The sequence below is a fragment of the Mya arenaria genome, chromosome 17 (genome assembly GCF_026914265.1).
Source record: "Mya arenaria isolate MELC-2E11 chromosome 17, ASM2691426v1".
NCBI lineage: Eukaryota > Metazoa > Mollusca > Bivalvia > Myida > Myidae > Mya > Mya arenaria.
The window spans coordinates 50,300,594-50,314,656 of record NC_069138.1 but is presented as its reverse complement, the minus strand read 5'-3'; the positions used below and the strand labels follow the sequence as shown (position 1 = coordinate 50,314,656).

The window sequence follows — 14,063 nt, the reverse complement described above, 5'->3', positions numbered from 1 at the left end:
TATAAATATTGGTGGCAAAAAAAGACTTACTAAAATTTACTCTAGAAAACTATTTTGTTGAGCATTTGTCAGAATCAATCTACTTAAAATAAGTGAAAAAAACCTCGATTGCCATTCGCCCACAAAAATGCAAACACCAATTATAGCAGTATCAGATAAATTGCAACCGTTTATTGAACAAATACACTGTTAAACGTCTCATTCTACCGGCTTAAGCGGTAGTTTCTTTCCAAGATTCATTGGACGTTCTACACTGCAGTACTAAACATGTTATAGACGTGATCGTTGTGCATATAGTAAAGCTTAGCATATTTTACACTGCGTCACGAACATTATTCCAGACGTGAACATAGTGCATTCAATAGAGCGTAGCACGTTTACACTGCAGCAGTAAAGTTGTAACAGAAGTGATCATTGTGCAAACAGTAAAACAAAGACAAATTTACACCGCAGCATAAGCAGGCTCTTCTACGCGTGATCAGAGTGTACATTGGTTAGTGGCATTGGCATATTTTGCACTGCATCACGTACGCTCGTTCATGCATACAGTGTAACGTAGAATGCTTTACATTGCAGCACGTACGGTCGTTTAGTTATGATGATTATGCATACAGTGTAGCGTAGCATGCTTTACATTGCAGGACGTACGCTCGTCTAGTTATGATGAGTATGCATACAGTATAGCGTAGCATGCTTTACATTGCAGGACGTACGCTCGTCTAGTCATGATGCTTATGCATGCAGTGTAGCGTAGCATGCTTTACATTGCAGCACGTACGCTCGTATAATCATGATGATTACGCATGCAGTGTAGCGTAGCATGCTTTACAGTGCAGCACGTACGCTCGTATAGTCATGATGATTATGCATACAGTGTAGCGTTGCATGCTTTAAATTGCAGCACGTACGCTTATCTAGTCATGATGAGTATGGATACAGTGTAGCGTAACATGCTTTACATTGAGCACGTACGCTCATCTAGTCATGATGAATATGGATACAGTGTAGCGTAACATGCTTTACATTGCAGCACGAACGCTCGAGATTATGCATACAGTGTAGCGTAGCATGCTTTACATTGCAACACGTGCGCTCGTGTAGTCGTGATAATCAAGCATACAGTTGAGCGTAGCATGCGTTACACTGAACACGTATGATCGTCTTGTCGTGATCATCAAGCATACAGTTGAGCGAAGCATACTTTATATTACATCATGTATGCTGTTTAAGTCATGATAATCACGCATGCAGTATAGCGTAGCATGTTTTACACTGCAGCACTAACGTGCGCTGGTCTATTCGTGATCATCATGCATACATTGTAGCGTAGCAGGCTTTACACTGCTGTACGTACATTCATCTAGACGTGATCATCGTGCGTTCACTAAAGGGTAGCATGCTTTATACTGCGGCGCTTCTTGGTGGGGTCATCTTGGATACAATCGAGCGCGCTCTTCTAGACAGGATAAGTTTACGCATTGTTGAAATACAGTTGTACATGGAGTAAACAACTCATGTCCACATGCTATTCCCTGCCTTAGAGAATGATGAGTTAACGAGCTATTTAAATACAGCAATATACATGACCATCATTTGAATTGAATTATGCTACCCTATTATTAACTTTTCAGCCGTCTTCTAAACGTAACATATGTGAATAATCAATGATTATGGCAGATGATGTACGTTTCATGCAGTATTGATTTAGAAAACATTAACTAGAGAAATTAATTAGAGAAATTATGAATAATATTTCTAAATATGTGTGAGTCACTCCTCTAATGAATTGCCATTTTAAATAATATTTTCTTTCCTAGGTCTTTGAATGTCTGTTTCGTACCTTTCAGGAGTTGACGTTATTATCCCGTGTGGATAAATTCGTTGTAGGTGATATTACGTCTGTATATTGTAACTCATTACTTGAAGTTAATTTATGATTTTGTATTATTTGCATCTTTTTTATTCTTTAACCTGCGTCTGACTGGGCATATATGTTTAGATTTTGCAATGTTAAAAAAATGTTGGTTTTAATCCCCCCCATTAATACCATTGTGATTTACCCCATTATATAATTATAGACAATGTGTCTTGTGCGGTTTATGTTTTGACGTATTGATTAGAATTCTTGTGATCCTACACACATTGTTGATATTAACTGGTACATGTGTTAAGCGTTGAGTAATCGAAAATAAAGGCTAAAGCTTCAATGACATTCTGTTTCGCTGACCATTCAAAAGCGGTTACCCTAACATGTTGTCATCAGGCATTTTGATGCATGTGTGCATGTGTGTGTTATTTTGTATGTTTTGTGTCTCTTGTTGTTAGAAAAATGTATACTGGTCTTGTCCCTGAAGTTGTTTTAATCATATTTAACTTCATTTGAATTATGCCTGCAAAACTACTATTTTGTCTTTATCTGTTCGTTTGTAATGCCACAATAAGTTAAGTCCCCCCCTTTCCGTCGATGTCTCTTGTTTTGCACAGAACGTGTTTTTAACCGTATAATTTGCCTGCAACAAAGCGAGGAAGCATTTTATCGTTTGCCGTCAAACAGGTCATCGAATGCTCGCCTGTGAGTCAGCTTAGCAACACCAAGGATTATACTCGATGTAATTTTGACATATGCCGTCATTGACAATAAAGCATTCTTAAAGTCAAGGACAAAAGAAACGCCTCACCTTAGAACAAAGTGAACACTAAAACTTTGTAAGTTGAATATTTTAATAATTCCGATTTCAAAGGGACGAAATAATACCAACAAGTATATACCTAATGTATTCAATTTGGTTTTACAACAACGTTGGTTGATAAAAGACGTCGGAACGGAGGAGGGGTTCTTGCCCATAAAGAGACAGATCTTACACACTGGATTATACGCATCTTCAAGCAGGCATAATACTTTAAGTACATGTATAAGGCTCAGTTATGGCAATCCATAGATGTACCTCGGCCTTATTTGGTATTATTTTGTACATTTGCAAAAATCGTTCTACGTAAAATTAAAAACATTGAATATCCTCGATAATCATCGATCCACATAAACAAACACATAGTAAAAGCTTCCCGTTTCTACTGACTTTAATTTAAAAATAAGTTGTTCATATAAATATTGGTGGCAAAAAAAGACTTACTAAAATCAACTCTAGAAAACTATTTTGTTGTGCATTCAGAATCAATCTACTTAAAATAAGTGACAAAACCTCGATTGCCATTCGCCCACAAAAATGCAAACAACAGTTATAGCAGTATCAGATAAATTGCAACCGTTTATTGAACAAATACACTGTTAAACGTCTCATTCTACCGGCTTAAGCGGTAGTTTCTTTCCAAGATTCATTGGACGTTCTACACTGCAGTACTAAACATGTTATAGACGTGATCGTTGTGCATATAGTAAAGCTTAGCATATTTTACACTGCGTCACGAACATTATACCAGACGTGAACATAGTGCATTCAGTAGAGCGTAGCACGTTTACACTGCAGCAGTAAAGTTGTTATAGAAGTGATCATTTTGCAAACAGTAAAACAAAGACAAATTTACACCGCAGCATAAGCAGGCTCTTCTACGCGTGATCAGAGTGTACATTGGTTAGTGGCATTGGCATATTTTGCACTGCTCCACGTACGCTCGTTTATGCATACAGTGTAACGTAGAATGCTTTACATTTGCAGCACGTACGCTCGTTTAGTTATGATGATTATGCATACAGTGTAGCGTAGCATGCTTTACATTGCAGGACGTAATCTCGTCTAGTTATGATGATTATGCATACAGTGTAGCGTAGCATGCTTTACATTGCAGGACGTACGCTCGTCTAGTCATGATGCTTATGCATGCAGTGTAGCGTAGCATGCTTTACATTGCAGCACGTACGCTCGTATAGTCATGATGATTACGCATGCAGTGTAGCGTAGCATGCTTTACAATGCAGCACGTACGCTCGTATAGTCATGATGATTATGCATACAGTGTAGCGTTGCATGCTTTAAATTGCAGCACGTACGCTTATCTAGTCATGATGAGTATGGATACAGTGTAGCGTAACATGCTTTACATTGCAGCACGTACGCTCGTCTAGTCATGATGATTATGGATACAGTGTAGTGTAACATGCTTTACATTGCAGCACGAACGCTCGAGATTATGCATACAGTGTAGGGTAGCATGCTTTACATTGCAACATGTGCGCTCGTGTAGTCGTGATAATCAAGCATACAGTTGAGCGTAGCATGCGTTACACTGCATCACGTATGCTCGTCTTGTCGTGATCATCAAGCATACAGATGAGCGAAGCATACTTTATATTACATCATGTATGCTGTTTAAGTCATGATCATCACTCATGCAGTATAGCGTAGCATGTTTTACACAGGCCGTAATACTTCGTCAATATATCGTCTGGCGGTCACATGTACGATGAGCTCTGACCAAAAACTATGGTTTATGGCACCCCACCCTCCGTATCGATCAGTTCCTGTTGAATCGTTCCCCGCGTCAATGATATACTCGCGCTCGGCCATCAGTGTGGAACAAGTTAAAGCGTGATTCCAATCAAGCCATCGAAGATGACTATGAACCCACTGAGGTTTTACTCTTCGATTAGGGCGATGACAGCGAATTTGATAGTCTTTTAGGCGTTTAGACTCAGTCCTTCGATGCATCGGCCTACCATGAGTTCCAACAATCCCGACAACGGTTGCTTGTGCCGTCAAAAAGCGTTCGCGCAAATGACGTTGACGACGAGTGGTTAACATAGGTGCACCTGAGCAAGATCGGTCATTTACCGTCCTAGTATCCCTAAATCGTCGCAGAAGACGCACAATAGTCGATCTGTTCACAAGGAATTTACTGGGCTGAATATTTCGCTTATCTATTATAATTTTCGAAGGATAGTGTACTGCATTTTCAGAGTAGCTACGTGTAGTATAGTTTAAGAGTTTTCTTATCTGAAATATGGTCGAAACTTATATGATTATCAAAAGCAATGCATAAATAAATCAAGCAATTGGAAAAATCACATCAGTTTGATATTATTTGTAGCACTTGTGTATTCTCTCTGATAATGAGCATTTCGTTATGAGTTTAATGGGGGACAATAAAGTTAAACACTAGAAAGCTGCACAAAAGAATCGTGTTTATTTTAATGCATTATCATCTTTATCTCATTTCACTTCAATTGTCAAATAAACAAAAAACATATAATTTGTTTACAAATATTAACCATTTTAATTAATACATGGCCATAACTCATGTAAAAGAACGCCAATATATCGGTATCTGTACGCGAATTAAAATCTGTATTTACCGTAATAATGCATTAAACTGATAATTTTCTGTTGTGGAAAACTATATTGTTGCTCTACAAATGGTCCAATACGTATTGTCTCATAGAGAATTTATCAGAGGAAACATTCTTTATAAAACATACAAAATAGTGTAACCATGCACAAACGTAACAGTTATTGATAGTCGACGAAATGCAATAAAAACAGCACAAACCTCTTTTGACACTAAATACCTGAATCGCAACAAACGCTATGATATAGATCTTGACAAATGTACCAATTTACTGAAACAGGTCCATAATAGCACCAAGTGTTGCATTCACCGTACTCGTGATACCCTGATATGTCGTTCTTATCGCTATCACTGTCACTTAATCTGGCGGCTATTTCATGTGCCAAATTATATTCGGAACAGAAGCTGCAGCGCATTAAAAGCGAACCAATGCAACACATTCTGGACCAATCAGACCACGGTTTCCATGATACCCATTGGCAAACAGGCAAACTAGAAGTGCTTTGTACATATTTAGGTCCAGTACAAACAATCATGTACAATATAGCCATAAAACACAACATCATGTTCAACGCATCTCTCGATTGTTTGTACTTACCGGTCGGCCGACGCAATACATTATTAATCTATACATACACCTTTTTTTAAACCCTTGCGAACAATAGGTTAATACATATGTTACTATATATAGTAACACATTTGTACAGGGATTTCGCGATAATTTGCATGACTCAGCGATTATCAATTTTGCGGCCCGGGCCGATTTTCGATTATTAGTTTGCGGCCTGTAAAACGTTCGCACGTGAATTAAATTTTCGCCTTAATATCAATTTTGGCGACTGCAAAATAATGTCTTGACTAGATAAATCAAATTTTATTGATCTGCTTGAACATTTTATTATTAAAATCCTAATGGGAGGCAAACGCGAACGCAGTTTAGGAAGTTATGCTAGTTTTTGATAACCAGTGTGGACCGTTACGGCGGCGTTTTTTATTCTGTGTCGACATTCAAAAGACAAAACAAAGGAAGCGGCAAAATTGAATATACTTGAAAAACAGCAACTGTTCATACATGTTGAGATCATTAATACGAGATAATGGTGCAAACAGTCGTTCTACTTGCTAAGTTATCATGTTTATTGAATTGAATTCAGTTATTCAGGACATCAACAGACAGATGTCAGTGATTCGTACAGAAAAAAACGGATAGACGTGGAATTTTCAAAGTGATCAATTAAAATTGGAATGGGAACATAAAAGTGACAACAAAATGTTGTTTGCCTGGTTGGCTCACTCTCAAAAACTAAATAATAAAAGTAAATTTAATTTGAGAGTGAGTTAACTCATCTTAGTCAAGGGAGAGCCAAATGAGAATGCACAACTCTATTGCAGGTAAACTTTTAAAAAGCAAAAATTAAACTTGAAAAAATAAGAAAAACAAACATACGTATTAAAGAGACATATGTAATAAAACTACGTCTCGGGTCATTATAAGTCACTCGGGCCAACTATCACTCAACGGCCCGGCTACGCCGTGTATTAACCTCTAATTAAATTATTATTCAGGTTTCCTATACGTTTTTCGATGGCTAAATAGGATTAAAGTAAAAAGTTTAATCGTTTGCAAGGCGAATTAGACAGCCATTACATTCATTTATTCATTTCACGCCTGAAAAATTAGTTTTTGACAAAGCGGAGATTCAATCTCAATACACAGCTGAACAATATAAAATGCTGTCTTGTTTAGAAAGATAATTTCAAGTGTTCAAGTAAATACCATTAGTGGCAGGCTTGATGCATGTGGCTTATTTTTAATATCTGTTTTCAATGCGCTATTTTAAAACTATTATTAACAACAAATGGCTTTCACTATTCAAATTCAATAAATTAATTATAATACAATGCAATGAATAACCTATCGTCTGTAATGCATTTTATTCATATTCACAATTTATTCAATTCCAGAGAGAACTTTGTTGTATGTCGATTTAATATTAAAATGTGAATATAAATACACATACGATTTAGTTGAAATAACAAGTTATTGTTAAAATGTTCTTAATGGAGGTAAGAAGACTTCCTTATTATTTGAAAATATAAGTCGGTGCTTAGCCTAAAATAAGTAATGTAAAATGCAAGTCATGTTCAGGTTTGTTTTTTTGTGTTTCACTAAATCATTTTCCTAAGGATCAGTGAAAAAACACCTACAAAAAGAGATAACAAAATTGGTTCTTTATAGCAAAGAAAACATCACCGCTAAAGAGTTGCACAAAATATACAATACTATTTAAATATTAATTATCATTTATGGGAATAATTGATTTGTGTATATTCATATGTACAGCTTGTTTACATCTCACATGAACGTACAAGTTGATGGACCTTTCAACAGTTCTTCAAAAAGTCAACATTCATAACGAATATAAAACAAGAACAGCAGAAGGAGTTTGAGTCGCCATATGTTCATCACAATCGCAATGAAGTATATTCTACATAATATTGCCAGGAACAGCAGCAATAACTAGGCCAAGAAATCGACAAGTTGCAAACGGAAAGTAGTATCTAGTAAATATGCATATTGGATTTGTTGTAGGTTATGCATTTACTTCTTTAAGAAATGCGAAAATGACTGAGTCCTGATAAAATGTTAATTCCAAAACGGTTACAGATGTGTGTTGAATACAGCTGAAGGCATCAACTTAAACTAAAGGTAGCCCAAGCTGTATGTGGGTAGAAGGCGAAGACTCTAAATCTCAATACGGCATTAAGAGCACATATTGTATTTAGTCCCGTGAGAAAGAATGTTCGAACACTAACGACAAATCCTAGATCGGCCAATTATTACCCGTCTGATGTTATACTCTCGTATGGCTGATTAAAAACATCGAGCAGTTAAGGCCTTTAGCTTTATATATTATAGCAGTTTGTTTTATTACTTGTTAAAAAACGGAAATTGTGCCTTCGTGGCTATTGGTTTACGTATTATACACTAATTCAATTATCAAATACCGAATAATTACTCAAATCAAATGCACTAAAATTGAAATAAAATCACCAAATGCTTGCTTTGAATATAATGTATTTATAAAAAATGAAAACCTGAGTCTATTCATACTTATGCGTGAGCAAGCAATTGCAATGAATAGACTTATTAAAAGATAAAACATTCAAAAATGCATAATAGTATGTGCAAAGAATTGAGAATAAAGCGTTCAGCTTATACTATGTCTCGCTTCTGGCATTCATTTAAGCTGCTTTTAATGTATTATGGTTTGTGTAAACAAATATTATAATGCATTATATATTGCTTAATTGAATGCATATCAAAAATAATTTAAAAGGGTTTGGTGAAAGTGGATGTAAGAAAGATTGGTAAAGTGGAGAGAAAATAGAGACGAGGGAAAGACGTGTGACAGGTCAAAATCCAAGAGGTATGTTCCTAGTTACTTTGACAAGCTCAGAATCCGTTAGACTGGCATATGTAAGTTTGGACATATTTAGAGATAAGAGCGTTCGGCTGGTCAATGGCGTATTTCGAACAAGATAGAAGGATTTGGAGCGACACGGGACCAAATAAAGGTAACATATCAAGTTCGATAGGTCTTATGATTTTGCAAAGTTGACATAGAATTGGAGGGTCAGCTCAAAAAATTACAACACTATACCCTAGCTAACTTATCTAGGTCTTTAATCAACCAACTTCAAAACTAGCAATCACATTAACACACTAGACCTTCATGTCTGACCCGAGTTAGACTAAAGAGCGTCATACTAAATGCATTAGAAGGTCCTGTAGGCCTATGGGCTACCTACAGTAAATAATAGCATGCAAATAAAACAATTGTTAAAAATTGTCTTAATACAAATATATATATATATGAAAATTTGACTAAACTGGTGTCCTTAAATACATTTGAGGTGTTCCCATATTGAATACATACATGCAATTTGTATTTTATAACTTATACTACGTAAATGACAAAAACAAACATTAAGACCTACATAAATGTAAATAGCATTTCGTTGAAACTAATATCATTCATAGATAAGCAGAATATTTGATATAAAAATCGGTAGTATGAGAAAATACAAGTTGTGGTCACCATGATCTTAAACACTTGTATTTAAAATGTCCCATTGGACAACAAATTGTAATTCATAAAATATTTAGATCAACAATTGGCAATCGAGTCATAGACATTTGCTAAGCTAGTAATCAGATTTTATACGATATTACACAAAACATGATTGTTGAAATATCATCGAAATTCAAAAAGCAAATAGTGGATCAATGGAGGGAAATGATTTCAAAATGTAAAATATTTGCGTAGAAAACACTGAATATTTATATTAGCCAAAAATGCTCTGATGCCTTTTCCCCAATACCATGTTAAGAGCAAATATCCTGCTAGTGATATTGAGATGGGTGCACGTCCATAGATGTTCGTCCTCTAACGACAAATCCATGATCTGAGCCAGACTGCCCCTACATAATCCAGTAACGTTTCCTATCTCATTGTGTACCAAAGAAATGCAACAAAACGCCCACGCCTGTATTTTGAGATATTTGTACAAACTCAGCGAACCAAAAGCAACCTAAAATTACTGGCGACACTATATGTACTGAATTGCATAAAACATGTAATTTGATTTAATATCATAAAACAACTTATAAACCATAAAGAGACAAAGCCATTACACTGGTTATTACGCATATTCAAGCAGTTACCTTAATCTAAGTACTCGTCTATGTGTAAGGTTCAATTTTGGATATACCTCGGCCTTATTTGAGGTGCTAACGTCAGAATTGATCTTCATTAAATAAGTGAACACATTTTTTAATGATTCTCGACTTTCATTCGACCATAAAAATGCAAACACCAATTATAGCAATATCGGGTATATTGCAACCGTTTATTGAACAAATACTGTATTAAACGTCCCATGCTAAAGGCTTAAGCGTTTGTTTCTCTCTAAGAACCATTTAGATAAATTATAAACTATGTACACGCTGGAACGGACTTGTTTCTCGCGCTGTTGATACTATACTAATGCATTTAAATTATGGTACACAATAGATGTAATTTAGTTGACTCTCTCGACTCTCTTTTCGACTACTTGGCTTGTTCGTGTATTTTTCATTGTATTATTAATGAGTAAAAGTCAAGAAAATAGTCAACTACTCATGGAAAACTTATCAGAGGGATAACATTGTTGATTGTGCAAATTTAAGTTATACCCTATATCTTATGCGTTTGATCGTCAATGATTATAGGGATCGTATTGTGTATCGAAGTTTACTTCCAATTGTATCCTAATGACAATTTTAATTTACGTTCATGAAACATTTAACTCGTCGATTGACTTCCAAATGATTAAATACAGCTTATTTGTACGGAGCAGATACGTTAAAAGAGCAGAAAGTACAAATGTGAATGGCACTGATTAATCGTAATTACCCCTATGGGAAGCTGATATATCCATAATATTTTGACCTCCTTTAAATGTTAATAAACAAGAGGATTGGAGACTGGGAAATCAAAGTTTGGGTTTCGGAACAAGATAAAAAAGAGCACACACATTTGTTAGTTATTGTTAAATTTGTAAGTTCAACATTATCGTTTAAAAAGATACAAAACTCGTTTATGTATTAAATACCTGATTCGCAACAGAAGCCATAATATATATCTGGACAGTTACACCCATTTGTTGAAATCGTTCCGCCATTATAGCACCAAGTGTTGCATTTACCATAGTCATAAAAACCCGACCTGTCGTTTGGATCCCAACCACAGTCACTTAAACATGCGGCGGTGTCACCAGCCAAACTAGCTTTGCAACATAACGATCGTTTTCTTGACTGTGTGCCACCTCCACAAGTTCTAGAACAATCCGACCACGACTTCCAAGGAAACCATTGACAAATTGACACTGGACAATCCGCCTGTACAAACTTAGGTCCACTACTAAACGTAAATACTACAGCAATGTAAAACACTGCTAAGCTCCAACGGTCTCCGAACATGTTGCACGTTCCAACACAGAAAAGAAATTAAACTCAGTCAACAGACCGCTTCCTTTTAAACTCTTGTGAACACAACTACTATTGAAGGTTTACATCAGATCTTTCACTTCTTTACTTACGTTATATGGATTTACACTCTGTGTATCGTTCTGTTCAGGATCGCATAAACCTTTACATTGCTGCTTGTTTTTTTCAGTTGTACTTTTTTTAATGTGAACTTATCGGTAGAATCATAAATAATCCATGCCGAGTGTTCATAAAACAAAATACACATGCATTATGACATTATGAAACCAAACTGTTTAGTAATAAAAAAATATAAGTATGATCTAATGAGCTGGCAAAACGACAAACAAACTAAACTGGATCTTTAGCTACCTTCATAAATCTACCACGCATACCACCCTTTTATACCATGATTTTTCAAGAAAAAATAATATACAGACGCATTATACTTTCAGAAAAAAAGCCCCACTCTATACTCAATATGTATGAGATGTCATATTAAATGTGTAATTGGATTGTATTGGAATTTATTTGAAGTGTATGCAATTCCCTGTTAACGTTATTAAGAAGATATATGATTAATGTATCAAAGCATTGTTTACCTTGTAAGGGACTCATGTTATTGGACTTATGTTTTGGCACCGATTGTCTTCCTGGTAATGCATCTGAAACTATTACATCTTTTTGGTACGTTTAAAGCATAACAAAATATTTTGCTTTTAGTGCGGTACTATCCATGCCGGTACAGTCAGGGAAAAAACATAGAAGATTGACATCAAACCTCACACCCACAAGAACACAAAACAGAAGGGTAACTTAACCTTCAAGTCTTTTGTTGAATCGCTTTACTTAGGCCATACCAAAGCGTGTAATACATAGACAATATTTGAGCATATATCAACATTTGTTGAAGGTTCCAGCCGTCAGTATCTTAGTTTTAACACTCCTAATGATTTGCCACACTTAATTTATTCATACAAAAATGTGCATTTTACCAAAAACATGAGCGAGACCCTTTAAAATTACCCATGAACTTTTCAAAATGTGAAAGGCAATGCTTAATTAAGGAAATGAGTTTTCATGCGTCACCATTAGACTTTGTTTGTGTCAACGTTATTATGATTTCGATGTCCTTGAACTAGCACACTTGTGTGGTGAAAATTTTCTTTAGGTTGAAACCACTTAAATAGCTCTACAAATGAAGGTAAAATTATCCGACTCCGATTGCCCAACTTTTCACAGGTAGGACATAAGTGTCAGCAGGTTAAGAAAAAGTTTTAAGTGGAATTACTTTTGATTAAATCTCTTAAGTAACTCATATTTTCATAATATTATGTATTGCAATTATTCTTTGGAGTTTGCTATATTGAATGTGCCTTTGTTATTGATATAACATGTACATGATACCCCCAGTGGGTCATTGCAGTAACAGTCATACAATAACAGACTTTATTGTAACTGTAAAGACATTGAATATATATATTCACTCACAATAAATTGTATGTGGAAAACAAAAGTCCTACATTCTTAAAACACAGAGATGAAATTCTTTGAATGTTTCCGAAAACATATGAAATTGACTCTATGACTTATTATGACATCACTAATTACACACTTGCCAATGTTTTAACCCATTGACGACACAAAACAACTCATGGAAATAATTGTGCAAATGAAAGTAGAGGTAAAATTGTAACACACATTGTATTAATAACACATAAATATTAAACTAATCATACAATTGAGTTTAGTGAAGAATGGGCGGGAAAAAAGTTCAAAGGAAAACGATACTGTTAAAATAGACACTAAAACACCAAACACCAAATGAACACTAACAGACATGACAATAATTAAAACAATTATCATGTTGACACAGCTGCGGACGATATGCAGGTCAACAACGTCATCGAAATGATCTGTGACAAATGCAAATGCAAAAGTAGGACAGAATGTAATGTCTAAACAGATATGTTATCGTTTATTTCAACAGCAAATCTTATCAGAGGCTTGTACAGGAAGTTCACAATGAAGAAGAAGAATTGCTTTGCATGCACAAAGTTAGGAGCAGAAAATCATAAAATTTATTGTGTTGTCCAAACAAAATCAAAGGATCTCTCATAATATGCTTAAAATAATATCATAACTGTTATTCAAGGGCCAACACCAATTTAAAAGTCTAGATATTTCATGATGGATGAGAAACTGTTTGAGCATAATATCTGTGTTTGCAAATTAACATGTGTTCATAATTGGGTACATAGAGGAGACAATTCGGTTTAACTGTTATAATAAAACAATAGACCAATACATTTTTACGACATGTTAAAAAATGCATAAAATGTTTATATATTGTTCTTCCAATATTCTTTTGCATTTTTTCAAGTTTATTCTGAAAAGGTATAAATTCATTATGTACATTAAACGAAATAAGACGATGTGCCGTAATCAGGTACCATGCGCTTTTGAAAGACATTTTGACCTACCTTTTCCTATCAATATCAACGAAATGCTTTATAGCCAGAAGCAGTTTCAGGTGGGATGGGAAGGTAGGGGTCATATGATATAAACATTTGTGTTGGATTCAACATAAACCACACATTTCTGATGGTGAGGAGCGAAGACTCCCCAAACCCAAATATCACGTTTATAGGTGCACATTGTATAAAAGGCGGCGCACGTCTCTAGTTGCCCAGCCCTCGTCGAATCTTGAATCCGCTAATGAATATATGTA

At 35.3% G+C, this 14,063-nt stretch overlaps 1 protein-coding gene across 1 annotated transcript in view; it reads right to left on the bottom strand.

The window, feature by feature from the left end:
• The window catches only part of LOC128222740 (uncharacterized), a 42,719-nt gene extending 31,335 nt beyond the window's left edge, over positions 1-11,384 (bottom strand). Inside the window, exon 1 of the mRNA XM_052931842.1 lies at positions 10,960-11,384. Coding sequence (XP_052787802.1) covers positions 10,960-11,326 — 367 coding nt within the window. The 5' untranslated portion in view covers positions 11,327-11,384. The remainder of the gene's footprint in view (positions 1-10,959) is intronic.
• Between the last annotated feature and the right edge of the window lie 2,679 nt (positions 11,385-14,063).